At 38.1% G+C, this 16,417-nt stretch overlaps 1 protein-coding gene across 1 annotated transcript in view; it reads left to right on the top strand.

Moving 5' to 3' along the window:
* Window positions 1-16,172, top strand: part of STT3B (STT3 oligosaccharyltransferase complex catalytic subunit B) — a 51,027-nt gene extending 34,855 nt beyond the window's left edge. Inside the window, exons 7-16 of the mRNA XM_066194020.1 lie at window positions 980-1,126; window positions 3,042-3,090; window positions 4,687-4,841; window positions 6,520-6,731; window positions 6,820-7,007; window positions 7,518-7,689; window positions 10,060-10,233; window positions 11,203-11,316; window positions 12,335-12,547; window positions 14,521-16,172. Coding sequence (XP_066050117.1) covers window positions 980-1,126; window positions 3,042-3,090; window positions 4,687-4,841; window positions 6,520-6,731; window positions 6,820-7,007; window positions 7,518-7,689; window positions 10,060-10,233; window positions 11,203-11,316; window positions 12,335-12,547; window positions 14,521-14,601 — 1,505 coding nt within the window. The 3' untranslated portion in view covers window positions 14,602-16,172. The remainder of the gene's footprint in view (window positions 1-979; window positions 1,127-3,041; window positions 3,091-4,686; window positions 4,842-6,519; window positions 6,732-6,819; window positions 7,008-7,517; window positions 7,690-10,059; window positions 10,234-11,202; window positions 11,317-12,334; window positions 12,548-14,520) is intronic.
* Window positions 16,173-16,417: the final 245 nt, after the last annotated feature.

Genomic DNA, 16,417 nt, shown 5'->3' with positions numbered 1-16,417 from the left:
TCTGCTAACACTGAGTTTAACTGCATGCACTGCTTGTGCAATGTAGTTCAGTGTGCTGGATTTCCCAAGTTTTTTCTCACATTTAGTCACTTACCAAAATGTATTTGGGACAGAGATGGGACCATCAATAAAATTTAATGCAAAAATACTTCCAAAATGTATTGGAAGTACAATCTGAATGTAATGGGAAAAGAAAAAAAATTACCAAGCCATATTTGGATTCTGAAGAATTTTGCATTTTTTTAGTGAATAGAATTTTTGTCATTCTCTGGGAGTTCAGAACTAGTAAATTTCATTGTGTACCTCAAATTCTTTGTTAATTTGAAGAAAGACTATGCACTTTCATTTCATTTTATTTCTCTGCCAGCCGGCATTGAATTTTCACTTTTGAAGGGATTCATCAGTGGATTGATCTGATTATATACCGTGAAATGAACAATAACTGAAATACCATGTCCAAGTTCTGGGTTTAATGTTAAACTCCGAACAGCCTTTTTGAGGGTGTTGGGTGCTTCACCAGTGAATTCTGGTGTTTCAACACTAACTTTATAAAACTCAGTTGACTTAATACTTAATTGGTTTGGATTTTTTTCATTAATTCCTCCTGTTTTATTCAGTAGCTTAGTTTGTGTATATTTGTGCATTAGCATTGTGTATTGCCTGAAGTCTGTCTCTCAAATTTTCACCACATCTAACTAGGTATGTTAACCTGTGTTTTTGCCATAATCAATGCAATCTGGTTTTCAGGTGATTCTCTCCTTTAGAATATTTTATGTCATTGGAAGTTTCTGTTTTTTCAAGAAAGTGTCATCTCTATTAAGTATTAAAGGTTATTTGTCAGAAAGGGATGTTATACTAGTTTCTAGATAGGGTGTACCTTATGTTTATTTTTCCAATTCAAATATAGGCAAATATGCTGGTTGCTTTAACAGCTGTACTGCTTTTGAGCATTTAAACAACAACTTTCCTCTTTCCATAGGTGTTTTTGCACTGCTGCAGGCTTATGCATTTTTGCAGTATCTGAGAGACCGATTAACAAAGCAAGAATTTCAGACATTGTTCTTCTTGGGCGTCTCACTAGCTGCTGGTACTGTATTCCTGAGTGTCATCTATTTGACATACACAGGTAAATAAATGTGAAACTCATTTACCTTTATAGCTTGTAAGCCAGATGATCAGCATTTGGTTTCGCCTAAAGTAGTTGTTTCAACATTTTGAACTATTAAATAGCAGTTTTATTTTTGTTACTTACAATATCATTACTCCAAAAGAATTCTTAGCATCTCTGTTTGTTTCAAAGTCTTTTAAAACATGGTAGTTTGATTTGCTTTTCCATGCATAAGTTAGCAAAGTTTTCAGAGTGGCATATCAAAACAAAAATTGGTTTCTAATCTCAGCATGCAGCCCAATATGTATTCTGTTGCAGTTCTTGGGAAGCGTTGATTTCATCTTCTGAAATTCACTGATCAGTATCCCTGCTTCATCAACTGGAACAGGCCTTGTTCCCACAGCTCCTGACAGGCTGTGCGATTTGGGCTCCTGACCACCTCACAGCGCTCTGATCTCTTGATTTTCTTAGTAATCCTCTTGCAGAGGAGAGTGCCCACATCTGGACCTTTTATCCTAGGTGCAGCATCTGGAAGAATGAGCTTCAGGTTTTGGACTGAAGTTCTGCCTGCCACAAGGCATGTCAGACACTCTTTTCAATTTAGCGCAGTTCCTTTTGGCCTCTGGGATATTTTTACTTTCTATGAACCACCAGCTGGACCCTGATCCACTGTGTACTACCTTGAGCTTGTCAGGACAGCCAGTTTTCAGTCAAGTGGTGCATTTGGCCTGTCTGTTCTTCTTCAGCTATAAATGAGCAATGAGGAAGACATGTATCAGTGTATTTCAGGAGGCTGTGTTCCATGGTCTTTTCAGCAGCTCAGGTTACTACCCTGTAGGTTCCCACATATAACTTCTGCCTTGCCTAGAGGTGCAGCAGTAGCAAATTCCCAGGTATCAGGCACCTTTATCACACAGGTGAAGATGGTGGGTAGCTCTCATGTTGGCCAAGTCTTCCAGTGCCTTCAGGTGAAGGCCCTCTACATCCAGTAGTTCCCTGTGTCCTGACAGTTCCTTCTTCGTGTGCACACGGTGGATTGGGAACAATTTTTTCATCTGAAAACCGAATATGTCTTGTGTTAGAACATGAACCACAATATTTAAATGTCTAAATTAGATACTAAACTAAACCCTTCAAGTCAGATTATACTAATTTTGAATGTAAGATAGAGGGAAGACTCACGGAGTCATGCACAAAAACTTGGCTAATAATGAAAGGATTTAACCTTCTCTTACTTCTCCTTGTCTGTATCTGTCTTCAGGAGGAGCGGAAACAGTTGCAAAGAAAGTGGAAATAAAAATTTAAGAATCATCTAATAACTTTCAATAATTTTATCTTTCATCTAATAATTATACTGTTTCTTTTCATCTTTTCATATTCAACTTATCTAAAAGCCTTGTTTTATAAAATAATATATAAAGCTTATCAGCATGTCTAATAGCAGCTTTTATATTCCATGCCAGAAGTGGAATCACAGGAGAGAAATAAAAGGAAACCAGCGTTCCATTTAGTGTTTGTGTTTTGGCTGTAGAGTGTTCCCAGTTTCCTGCTGACATTTCAAAAAAATGAAATACTTTCTTATCAATTATGTTTTCTTTTTCTTATACCCCTTTAGAGAGTATGGTTTGCTATCTGTCATATTATTTGAGAAATATTTAGCATTGGATTGCTTTGACTTTTAGAAGTGTGCGTGTCTTGTTACTCAGATTGTATTTAACAAGTACAGTGTAATCCTGTAAGTGTGTTCTAAAACCAGCTTGCTTCATGGTTGGTAGATTTTATAGCCTGTCTAATGCAGTAGGTATGGTTCACATATATTACAAGTTCAATGAAAATTTCTTTGGGTTTGTGTTATAACTTGAGGGAGTAGAAAATTATTGCATTTAAAAACCTAGGCAGCAAAAAGGTTTTTCTTCCTCCTTCTCTTTTTCAGGTTATATTGCTCCTTGGAGTGGTAGATTTTATTCATTGTGGGACACTGGGTAAGTAAGGATTTAAGATTTAGATCTTGGTAGCATTTTACTGAAAACTAATAATCATTTACTCTTCTTATCCCCAAATCCATTTAGTATTCCAGTCAACAAGAATCAGTTATCTAAGGAGAGTATTTGTGCTAGCTGTTCCATGATCTTTACAACCATTTCGCTAATTTGTCTATGAAATCTCTTGCTTCTTTGCAAGTCTTTGAATATGTAATGATATGTTTTTTCTGTATGAAATTGTAGTGTGTATGTCAGCATAAAATAACTGAAAGCTGTGCCAACACTTGAGTACACTTGAGTACACATTTAAAAATTACTAAGAGCCTTAGACTGTTTTCATTGTGCAACGTTGCATGAAATCACAAAAATGTTGCACATACAATCTTGCACATTGCCTCTACATTAGGTTCATACATCTGTTTTGTATATACAGATGTCTGCTTTGAACAATTGTTTTATTAATGTGTGTTTTCACAGGTAAATATCTTGTTAATCTTTTGTTTTAGTTAACCTTTGAAAATACTTAGTTGGATTCTTTAGTCAGCACAGAGAAAAGGAATAAAATGGAAAGTATTTTTATCAGATAAATATTTTAAAGTGAAATTCAGTTGGTATATTTTTAAGATTTAAAGCAAGGACAGAAGAACTTTGTGCTTTGTGCAGTTCAGTTTTTTTTTCAGGCTCCAAAATTCAGCTTGTACAGGATTCTGTCCCAGCTCTATAATAAACGTAGTAGAACAGATGTCAGTAAAGAAGCCTCAGATTTACTTGAGGAATATATAGATGTTGTTCTTTGCCTGTCTATATATATATATGTATCTATATATATATATACACACACACAAAGCACTAAACTTTTGAGGGCTTGTCTACATTAGAAAAACATATTGCGTTAAAACACACAATACAGTTTTGAATGAGAATTAGATCTCAGTGAAGAAAAGGACATATGTTTGATACCTCACCATTCAATCATGGTAGCACCCTAGATTTGGTCCATATGTATAGTTGTCTGTATATAGAGCAGAGTTTTGTCCTTGTCTGCACTGAGTGTTTGACACGTTGTTTAGATGACATGTGTTTCCAAGTGTAGACAAGGCCTGATTTTTTTCAGCATCTGAAAGAATGTGTGTGCACCAGTAACTGATCTGGTACTTAATTCTGTAACTTTTCTTTACTAAGAAAATGAAGATACTCTGTGTAGAGGTTTTGAAATACAATGTTGAATATTTAGATTTACTGGCGTTGATGATTCAACAATGTAGTAAAGGTGCTTCCATAGCTGTGTGTTTTCATTTTGGTGAATTTGGCTTCATATTTAGCCATAAAAAAGTGAAACATCCGTAATTTTCATTGTCTTAATTAGTATGGAAATAATTGTTGTTTTAAATAACTATACACCAAATGCTTCCTAGATACAGTAAGGCCTGGGGACTTCTTTGGTATAAGAGTTTCATGAGATTTCTGCTGATTAGGGCACTTACCATTTAAAATTGAAATGCTTCCTTTGAGATGAATTTCAGAATTCCTAATGTTTACAAGTTTTAATAATCTTATCTTTTCAAAATAATTTGAACTGAATTTTTTTTAAAAAAGGTATGCGAAAATTCACATCCCGATCATTGCCTCTGTGTCTGAGCATCAGCCTACAACATGGGTTTCCTTCTTTTTTGATCTGCATATTCTCGTGTGTACTTTCCCAGCAGGGCTGTGGTTCTGTATCAAAAACATCAATGACGAAAGAGTCTTTGGTAAGAGAAAATATTTTTAAATTATTTTGAAAAAGTTTGCCTTCAACTTGATTTCACTTTGGTTTTGTTTGCTCAAAGCCGATATGTGGCTTGTTCTAAAATACGGTTTAAAAGTGATGTATTTAAAGGTGATTGCTGGGTGCAGGCAACTCTTAATAGTCTTTGAAACAGTATAAAAGTGCAGAGGTTGCTGAAATGGTGATGGAGTGTAGCCCCAGGAGGTGGGATGCAGGCATTTGTTGTGTTCAATTCTGCAGCTGGAGTTGCATGTTCTGGTGGGATACGGTTCCACAGTACAGGTCAGCCAGGAGAACAGCTCAGTGCAAAGGCAGGGTCTATACTCTGGGTGTCTGGCGCTCATCCCATCACAAATAATTCAAAATGCCTTTGCTTTCCAGGTTTTCTGCTATTTTAGTGAATGGAAAAGAAAGTGAATCACTTGCTTTGGAACAAGTGCTAGATAAGGCACGAGCCAGAATGGAAGTGTGGGGTCTCCCTATGTCAGTGACAACTTTTTTTGTGCAAAGCTGTATTGGAAAAGCCAGCTTCTGATTCTGAATGAGGCTTGTAAGCAGTTGTAAGCCATATGGAGGAGCAAAGATCACTCAGGTCTTGGACTTTTACAGGCATGGGAGGCTCCAGGCTAATACAGCTGCCTCTTAGGCTACCTGAGACATGTGTGGGTAGTAGGAATGTTTACTCTGAGGTAGTCTGTGCTGTGTGCCTTACAGTGACTGTTTGTCAAGACCAGCGCTGGGCAACTTGCTTTCAGCCTCCTACTGAAGGCTGCACCTTCCATTTAACACGGCATAAAGAGACCTATGAGTGGGGATGGAGAGCCATACTGCCCCACCAAAATGCAGAAAATATTTACATGATCTAATCTGGTAAATCAGTGTCTCTTGATCTCTGTGGCAAATCTTTCACAAGAGGATATTGTTAAACTGTAGCAAACAAGGAGTCTACCACAAGGAAACCACTGCTGGATATTCCCAATCAGTGTACACAGGATTGTTTGGGTTGCTTTTTTTTTTTTTCTCTTTCCAATAAATGTGTTCTTAGTGTTTTGTAGTATTCTGAAAATCTTGGTTTATGTTTTGTGGAAGACAAAGTGGAGGTAATACTGCTCAGGAATACTTCCTTCAGGATAGGACTCACAGCATCATGTTATTCATCTATATAGAATTATAATGTAGACAAGCCCCCAATTTGTCCACAGATACCTCTAACTTAAATCAAAATTTAACATTTACATGAAATTGTAACACTTCCTTTTGCTTTTTCAGTTCTAATAACATGTTTGGTCTAGAGCTGTTTGATTTTTTTAATCAAATGAAGTTTCCTATTATTCTAGTAGTACTGTTGGTGTGTAATATTAAATTTCATTAATAATGTATCTTCTGACCCATTACTAATGAATATTGAAAATGGGGTTCTGTTATTGTCAACAGTTGTTGAGATGAATCTCAGGAAGGGTTTGAGGCTTCAAAGGGATAAATGTTAATTCAGCTGTATGTCTGTAAATTAAAAAGCAATGAAATGCAAGATGCACACTCAAGCCTTTATACACACAGATGCTCAACCCAGTTCCAGAAGTAGTTTTATGGAGAGCATGTACGTGTGCAGTCAGAGTGAATATTATTTTCTAAGTGTCACCATTAGATGTGTTCCCTTGCAGTTGCTCTGTATGCAATCAGCGCTGTTTACTTTGCTGGAGTGATGGTTCGCCTGATGCTCACTTTGACTCCAGTGGTGTGTATGCTGTCAGCAATTGCTTTCTCCAATGTCTTTGAGCGTTATTTGGGTGATGATATGAAGAGGGAAAATCCACCAATAGAAGACAGTAGTGATGAGGATGACAAAAGGAACCCTGGCAACCTGTATGATAAGGTGAGGGGAGGAAGCAAGAGTTAGAAAACTTGGATTCCAATGTCAAGCATGATAGAAGTTGCCATAACATACACTTGTGTTTGTTTAGGCAGGCAAAGTGAGGAAACATGTGTCTGAGCAGGAAAAAACAGAAGAAGGGCTGGGTCCCAATATCAAAAACATTGTGACTATGCTGATGCTGATGTTGCTGATGATGTTTGCTGTTCACTGTACCTGGGTAACCAGCAATGCATACTCCAGCCCCAGCGTGGTTCTCGCCTCCTATAACCATGATGGGTAAGTAAGGTCTATAGTCTGAAGTGATTAAAGGGCAAAACCCTTTTTCACTGCCATTGCATTAGCAATTTGCTTTGCCGCCTTTGAATCACTCCTTATTATATAAAAGAATTGTGACCTGAATAAAAAATTATTCATACTCTAATTTTCAAAAAGATACAGTATTTTCTGAAATATTTAATGAAATATATAAAAATAATCTTATCCAAAGCCAATAAAAATGATGGTTAAAAAAAAGCCTTGGAGTCAACTAGGAAACTTGTTTAAGAATATATATTTGACTGGAAATGCATTTAGTCATGTCTTCAAAAGCAGTCGTGTCTTCAAAAGCAGTTCAGCTTCTGAACATTCAGCTGTCAGAGAGTTCAAACTTATGACTGCTGGTGACAAAATCCTCAAAGGGAGCTGAACTCATAAGAAAACCCTTATTTGTGAACCCAGATTTATCATGGTGCAGTTAATTTGTTGGTAGGATTTGTACAGATGCAAATAAAATGAACTGTTTTCCAGCACTCGGAACATCCTGGATGACTTCAGAGAAGCCTATTACTGGCTCAGACAGAACACAGACGAGCACGCCAGAGTGATGTCGTGGTGGGATTATGGGTATCAGATAGCGGGAATGGCCAACCGGACAACCCTGGTTGATAACAACACTTGGAACAACAGCCACATTGCCTTGGTAAGGGTGGCAGGCTTCTGTGCAGCAGAAACACCAAAATGATCACACTGCAGTCTAGCATGAAGTTGCAGATGTCTCTTAGGGTGATTGATATTAGGGGAGAAATTGCACGGAGAAACACAAACGTGGAAGGAACATACTTTTTTCATTTGTTAAAACTCTAGTTTTAGGGAGTCTAGGGATCAGTTTTGCTTCAGAGTTTTCATTTTGTTTCCTTGAAGCTTCCAAAACTTCACTTATGCTTCAGTTTCTCTTCTTTTCTTTGGGGTAGGATAGACAAAACCTAAGGTAATCATTCCCCTTGGGATTAATGCTGTAACAGCTGGTACCACTGCATTACTGGCCTATCAAAACAAGGATCCTTGCATTTCAGAAGTGTCATTGCTGAGAGGATTTTTGAATGGCATGTGGAAACTGACCACGACTTGACAAATTTTCATACATCTGGGAAATCACGGGAAGTGATTATTTGTGACTAGCTGTGGAAGTGTAGCAGACTTAATGCAATTCTGTCTTCTCAAATTTGCAGATAGACAAAATGTCTGCACCTTTATTTGCTTTCATTTCTGAAGAGTTTAAGCTCTGTACGTGTGCCTAAGGCAGGGTGTTAGCATTGCCTGTGGTTACAGGGCAGCACCTTGGGCAACTTGTGCTGTGCAGTGACTCATCATCAATCACATTTCTTCCCAGAATGTTTTGCTACAAGGGCAGAATGGGGGAAGGGCTCAAGAAATTATGATAGTTAGGATAGTTTCTCGTGTTCTTTCTGTCTTGTGTCAGTAGTGAGTACAGCTGTTGGACCAGATCTGCCAAAAAGCAGTGTACAAAGCCAACAAATTAACGCAGCTGTGCTTTGAGCAGAGTCCAAAAAAAAAGTGTATTGGGGAAGAGGGATCACACATCCACACTTGTTACAGGGCAGGAAACTCACATTCAGCTAGAAGAAAGCTTGGGAAATTGTACTGATGATGTTAACATCAGGCTAATGTCACTCTAAATGCTTTGCCACGTACTCTGACGCCCATCTAATTTGGTTGTTGACCTGACAGCCTTGGTGTGTTTTAATGGACACTCAGTTCTGATATCTCTGTGTGCCTTCCTCTGCTGCAAGAGGTAGAAATGCAGATACTGCATCAAAACTCGGTTTCTTGCAGGACAAGGTGCAGCCATGTCAGTAGGGACTGTGCAAGTCATTTGTGTTGCCTGAGGACAGCAACCACACACATTGCAGCAACTGGCTGTAATGGCTTTAAATAAAGAATTCTCTCGAGTATGACTGCTGCATTGTCAAGTTCCATTTTGGAATGAAGACTCCATAAAGGGGGACCCAAGCAATAAATGTGTGTTGTGGCCAATACCTGCACTTGTGCTGTAAACGAGGCATGCCCTGGATATGTGTCCAGATGATTTTCTCCTGTACAGAGATGGAAATCTGGCAAATAACCTCACATTAATTAGGATAATAGCCAAGAAGCTGAGGTTCTTGGTCTTTTGACAGCTTGCTGCCTAAGCTTAGTGCTCTCTAATTACATTCTTAGCTGAATGTTACCAAGTCGGATGCAGTATTACGTATATTGTGGTTACTCCCTTAGACTGCAGCGATACCTTACTATGCCTTAAGTAAAAGAGCTTCAAGAGCAAACAAAACTGCTGAACTGCATGCCAGTTGCTGACCAAATTCTTTTAAGTGTGGGAAGTGACCAGGAGACAAGAGGTACTGGATACAGCTCTGAAACATTTTATTCTGACATTTTCTCTGTGTAGATTTACCTTGAATTCAGTGCTAAGGGTGCCTGTATGCCCTTGTATGCCTTCATTAGTGCAGTGCACAATGGCTGCTTCATTAATGAAGGACAGAGCTCAAGAAAAAAATAACATTTTCCAAATAATTTGTACACCTTGGGCTGTGTCTAAAGCTTTGAAAATAAATTGTTATTAGGTATTTTCTGCAACACTTAAGCTTTTGGTAATAGAGTTATGACTTGAAAAATATGTAGGTGCCACAGAAGGCAAACCCTTGTTGCTACATTTCATACTCAAAGCACTCCTTTCAACAGGCAGCACTCCTCTTAAAGAGGAGAAAATAGTTTAGGTTGGGCTTTTGAGTTTCTCAGTATTCACAGTGGGTTTTCTTTATCTGGAATGAAAATGTTGGCTTTGGTGGGTTGACAAGTAGGTATTAGAGAATCACAAAACCACAGGCTGGAAGGGAACACAGTGGGGTCATCTGGTCCAACCTCCCTGCTGAAGCCAGGGCCATCCTAGAGCACGTGGCACAGGATTCCTGGGCTTTGGTCTGGCTGTATTGATCTGTGGAGCTGTTCAATAGGCAGCTGTGCAAAAGTTTAAGATATTTTTGCAATGATACAGGTGGGAAAAGCAATGTCATCCAATGAGTCTGCAGCATACGAGATCATGAGAAGCCTGGATGTGGATTATGTTTTGATTATTTTCGGTGGTGTGATTGGCTACTCTGGTGATGATATTAATAAGTTCTTGTGGATGGTGAGAATAGCAGAGGGGGAACATCCCAAAGATATACGGGTAAGTGGAACCTCTACTTTTGGTTTTTTTAAAAAACCTTTTATTTATGTTATCACTTGTCTGTGAGTGGTCACTACAGTGGAGGGAAATCTCTGTTTTATTGCCATTTTATTTGAAACATGTGCTGGGGTTGTTTTTCTAGAATAATAGGAGTGCAGTGGCCTGTAGCCCAGCTTCTTTCAATGTTTTTGGTTCTAAAAGGTCAGTGGCCTCGAAAGCTTTTCACGTTTTTGCATGACACTAAAAGTAGGATTTTTTCAGTAGGTCTTGTCTGTATGTCTCTCTGTGCATCATCACATGCTTGAAAAAAAAAGTAGGAGCGTTCACACTGTTTAAACAGCATTACAAATTTCTTCAAACTCTGTAATAGTAGGAGACAAGTGAAAGTGTTAATATTGACTCATGTAGAGTTTAAGCTGTTCAAACACCTTTGAGATTGCAGAGGTCTGTAGTAACATTTTCTTAAGCCTAACAAAAACTCCTAGATATTGAGCACAGGCTTAAGGGAGTAGCCCATGTGCATGCTTTCATCTTGAACTTGAGATGAAAACAGCAGAAATTTTTTGTTTAAACACAGAGAATATATGAAGTTTATACTGACCCTGCAGATCTTGTATATCAACAATACAGTGTTTGTCACCTTGCTGAAGGATAGATGCCCACCTAAATTTTACAGTTTGAGGTAACTTTTCCAGAACCAATTACAGTGATGTGACAAAACTCTTAACAGCGCAAAAGTACAGGTTTAGGAAAACTGGTCCATTGGGGTCTGGGTTACAAGCAGATAGTTTGCAAATATTTCACCTTTAATGAACACCATCTCTTTCATTTTAAGGTTACCTTAAATCAGCTTTTAAACTGTAATAGCCAGTTGAGTTTCTTAGGGGTCTTTCTGTGGGGAAAGGAATGAGAAATTCCCGTAAGATTTTAGTCTGCATTGACTCTTTGTATCTTCTTTTCTTTTTAAAGGAAAGTGATTACTTTACCCCTCAGGGAGAATTCCGGGTAGACAAGGCAGGCTCTCCAACTTTGCTGAACTGCCTCATGTATAAAATGTCCTATTACAGATTTGGAGAGATGCAGGTTAGTGCTACAACTTCTTCTGAATCTTAACTGAAATGTGAGAAAACAAATATTATTTTGATGTATTTTCTATCTTTTAAATTAAGCACTGCATGTAGTAGTAGAATCTACAGTAAGAGTGAGCTTTACAAATTGAAATACATCCAGTCAAGGTCTGCTGTTTATAACCTTTAACAAAAAGCATTTCTGCTGTAAACCCACACTTGTACTTCATTTTTTTGGTGTCCTTCACATTGCCCCAGATGAGTATCTTGATTGCACTGTGCTGTGTGCTCACTAAAGCATCAACTGTAACATTGTGGAGAGCTTTAGATGTGTTTGTTGCAATAGCAACACACAAGTGGAATTATTGACTGTTTAATGTCTGTCAGAAACTACATGATTTCCATCCAAGTCACATCAGTGTATAAAACAACACTACACTGTATAGTAAGGCAGCAGTTGTCTCTCCCCTTTTGGAGCACCAAACACATGGATGGAGCTAAACCTGTTTGGTTTTTTTCCTTTTCTTCCCTTGTTGCCCCCACCAGGGGCCCTTTCCTTCTGATATATTAGTACAAGAATCCTTTTTTCAGTGGATTTTACTTGTAATACAGCAGGGCCAAATTTAACTAATTTAACTGATAATTGTGAGCTACTTCTGGATTATATGGAAAACTGTGGAAGTGCAAATTATTGCAGTATAGGCAGGAGCACAAAGGCAGCAGCTGTGTTGAAAAACACCGCAGGCTGCTGCACCTCAGACTGTTCTTTGAGTTGTTTCATCTCTGAATGCAGACAGGATAGTTTTGCTGAGACATAAGGTATTGTCTCCTGTGACAGCTGTAGGAGTAAGAATGAATTTGTCCCTTAGGATCTCAAAGGTTTTTCTGTGTAGTAGTAACCAGTGCAAGAGAAGTGTTGCCCTTTGACTCAGGCAGCTGAATGCATTGCCTTATAAAGTGTGAAGTTTCACAGTTTGCAGTGATTGGTGTTCTGGGTTTTGTCTCAAACTAACATGTAGCTTTAATTTTTATAGCTGGATTTTCGGACACCCCCAGGATTCGACCGTACACGCAATGCGGAGATAGGCAACAAAGACATTAAATTTAAACATCTGGAGGAAGCCTTTACCTCAGAGCACTGGCTTGTTAGAATATACAAGGTCAAACAACTAGACAACAGAGAGACACTGGATCATAAACCTAGAGTAACCAACATTGTACCGAAACAGAAGTATTTGTCAAAGAAGGTGGGTTCCTAGTGAAGTAACTGAAAAGGGGTCAGGAGTTTATTTTTAACAGTGAATCACATAGCTGGTGAATTATATATTTCCACTAGCCAGAATGTTATGGATACTGTTCATGTTAGTGTCCAATATCAGGCCTGCCTGCTGGTAATAATTGTTAATTTACTGTCTGCTTAACTTAAAAGCATGTGAAGACACAAGGCTAGATTTTTTTTTTTAGGCAGAATGCTAACTGGACATAGAGTGTGTCACTGGCTGTTACAACTCTTAAGTCTTCATGTAACTGGAAGTATAATCTCTAAAGTACATCAATTCATGTTTCAGTAACTATGGCTCACTAAGTAAATGTGGAAGTTGCTTTCTGACTTTGTTTGAAAGTAGTGATGCCTAGAAGTTTACAAATGGCAATTTTGTATGAAATAAATTAAATATGAAACTTTTGTTGATGGAACTTTAGTGTCTGTCTGCTTACTGCCTGAAGTCATCTTCACGGTTTTAAATTTGTTTTGCTGCCCTCCTTCAGCCTATGAAGAAAGGCCTGTTCCCAGGGGACTTGGGGAGACTGTTAGCAGCCTTCTCCTTTCACAACATCTGTTGTCTATATATTGAAATAGATGTTGCAAAAGGAAGTCCAGAATCCTGTCTAACAAACTAGTATAGGCAGTAGACTTACACTCTGTCATGGAAATATGAGTAGGGAACATTCTCTGCAAGTAGAGAATGTTAAATGTAAAGATGCTTATTTCTGTGATTTGATGGGAAGTACATAAAATAAGGCATTTAGGAGTTGCCACTGAAGCTAGACATATCTTGAAAGGGTAAGCTTTATTGTGCCTGTCATACACTTAACACTGTAACTTTTGAGTTACTTAAGTGACAAGCAAGGCTGTATCTATCTATGATAGGTGCACTGACGCCACCTGAGCCTTGGATGTGTAGATTCTCTGTCTGGAACTTGATGCAGTTTCTGATCCATCACTAACTGCTGCAGTACAGCCCTACTTTCCATTAAGAAATCAGAGAACCAGTGGAGAGCACGGGGCAGGTGCCCAAACTAGGATTTCTTAAATACATTCTGAGGGTGCACTAGTAGCCACAGTTTTTCAGCACTTGCCTCCTTACTGGAGGAAATTCAACACATCTCCTATCATGTTAGGAATGACATTGCTCAAGCTCAGAGATACAATAGGTGTCTGAATATTACATATTATTTTGTATCTATCTCACTTTATTATAATCGTGTTTTTGGTGTCATGTTGATTAAATGCAAATTTTTTTCAATAATAATAGACCCTGCTGGTAAGCACAGCGAAATGCAGCTAGGGTGGGAGCTCCCTTCTGGCAGATGTGTTGAATGTACAATTATACCTGCCACAAACTATGTACACAAATTTGAAGTTAATTTTACCTATGACCAACATCAATGTTCCCCTCCATTACTACCTTAAAATAAATTCTGAAACATGCTGATAAAGGAATGAGCAGGAAGTGCTAACTAAGCAACCTACAGACCAACAGCAGAGTTTAGAAGACTAAAACAGGATTATTCTGGTTTTTTTTCTTTTGAAAAATGCTGCTTTGAGCAAATACTTCTAACTAACTTCTGAGAGAATCACATAATGCAAAAGATGCAAGAAGGTATTTCCAAACAAAACACTTATACCAGTTGTGCTCTTTGGGCATATTAGAGTTTTATCATGTTGGTTAATTATTAATTCTGCCTCAGCACATGCTTTGAAAAGAACTCTACAGATCTGGCAGACAGGGTTACAAAAGCACATCTTGTGCAAAAGCAACTGCTGGGCAGGAATTAACAATCCCAACATTAAAAATAATAACTGGATAATGCCTAGTTGAGGGTTTAGCATTTAAGCTCTTTAAAATCAATCTAAAGCTCAGACATTGAATGCACATCATTAAACCGCGGTCAAGACTAAATCATTAACTAATACCTGTTATTCTGTTTTTCTTTTTAGACCTCCAAAAGGAAGCGTGGCTACATTAAGAATAAACTAATTTTAAAGAAAGGCAAGAGACCCAACAGGAAGACAGTTTAAACACACTGTTCTGATTGCTAATACGAAGCAGTTGTCCTTGAGATAACCAGTCTTTGCCTTTAGCTCAAATCATGTTTCACAGCAACATGAGGGTACAGAACCATCATTGGTCCAGATTATTGTACAAAATTTTCAGGCAATGTCTGATTAAAAATATTGGCTTATTGAGAACAGCTGTTTTAGATTTGTAATGTGAAGCAAGACAGAGCTGCTATCCAAGTCTAGCAGCATTTTTTTTATTGGTACATATTATCCTTCAAATCTCTTGAAAATTTGGACTGACTTTACCAAAGAACCCTGTAATTTGGTCCTTGGCACATGCATTACTTGTCAATCTTTTCTGGAGAACACTGTTCAGCTGAATAGCAGCAGTATGAAAACTGGAATGGTGACATCTGAAAATGACTTTTTCAACAAGAAAGAGGTGGCAGAGCTCTCTCAAATTCAACTTGCAAAACAAGTTACTCCCATGATTATTGTTCAATGGTTTTTTTCAATGTCCTTTTACTCTTGCTGCAGGCTGGTTTTGAGCTGGAGTGTAAGAAGCAAAGCTGCAGTTTTCACAAGAGGTGACAGGACAGAGTAATTGGACAAGCTGCTTTTGTTCAACACGGGATTGCAGTATTGCTGCCTTACACTGTCATTTCACAAGGTAGACAAGGCAAATCTTGCACACTGTAGATACAAGGGCTAAATTTGTAACCTGAAAGATCTGAAACGACAGTAACGAATGCTATAACAACATACAACTGAGCACCATGGAGCTGCTGGTGCTTCAGAACAGAAATTAAACTATTTTAGGTGAATGTTTACATTGGTAAAACAAGTATGGCCTGGTTATTGGGGAAAAGAAGGTTGACAGGTATACAAAACCCCTTTTCTGTGGCTATCGGAGGTAGAAGATTTGCAAATGTCTTCAGCCCTCACTGCCTTTCTGGCGAGGGTGGAAGTTTTTCTGGAAATCTGTTTCTCTGCCTTTTTATTTAGAGTGCTTAAATCAATTGAAGAAATTCCTGCTCTAGTGCTGTTTGCTTTGTCTGTCTTTTTTACTGGTTTCGGTTTGGGTTTTTTTAAGTGGTGAAAACTGTCAGATTAAATGCACTAAAATATAAATGGAGACTGAACGTGTTCACTTTCCAGCTATAAGGAAACTTTATACAGACTTGAAAATTTTCTTTAATTAAAATGAAAGGGTTTTTTTTGCAGTTTGTTTTCCTGCCACAGGTTGTAACTTTTTATAGAAGCAAAACTTGCATCAATAACTTGATGTAAAATGCAGAATAGTATGTACCTTTCATGAAGAAAATGTAAATTTACAGTGTTCTGTGAGAATGTTACTGCTGACTTCTTTCCCAAGGTGTAGAATATTTTTTTGGTTTATGAACTCATTTTTGACTCCAGTGGTTTATACAGACCAATACTACAGCTGCAACATTTTCACAAAGGTAATTAAATCTGGATTTCTGGCCCCTGTCGTTTGGAGATTTCATTTTATTTTGTTGCTTTAAAGCTCAATGCAGACCAGTTGTCAACTGTAGGGGAAAATAAAGTTAATTCAAGTTTTGTGTTAAGGCTGTTGTGTCAGTTTTGTTGTCATTAACTTGATAACTAGTTGTTTGTAGTCCTAGTCATAAATTAAGACATTAGAATTCCGTATTGCAAATCTCCTGACTTCACCAAGCTGCTGTAATGAAGCCACAGCATCTTCTTAACATCCCTCCAGCTTACAGTAAGCCAAATCTAGGGCCTCTGCTGTGATGAAATGAAGGTGGCTGTCATACTTCCAGGGAAGAGCAGCCTTCTTTCCCAACCACAC

Source organism: Chamaea fasciata, unplaced genomic scaffold (assembly GCF_029207755.1).
Source record: "Chamaea fasciata isolate MVZ Bird 193981 ecotype frontalis unplaced genomic scaffold, bChaFas1.0.hap1 SCAF_1, whole genome shotgun sequence".
Classification (NCBI taxonomy): domain Eukaryota; kingdom Metazoa; phylum Chordata; class Aves; order Passeriformes; family Sylviidae; genus Chamaea; species Chamaea fasciata.
This window is presented reverse-complemented; position numbering and strand designations above follow the sequence as displayed.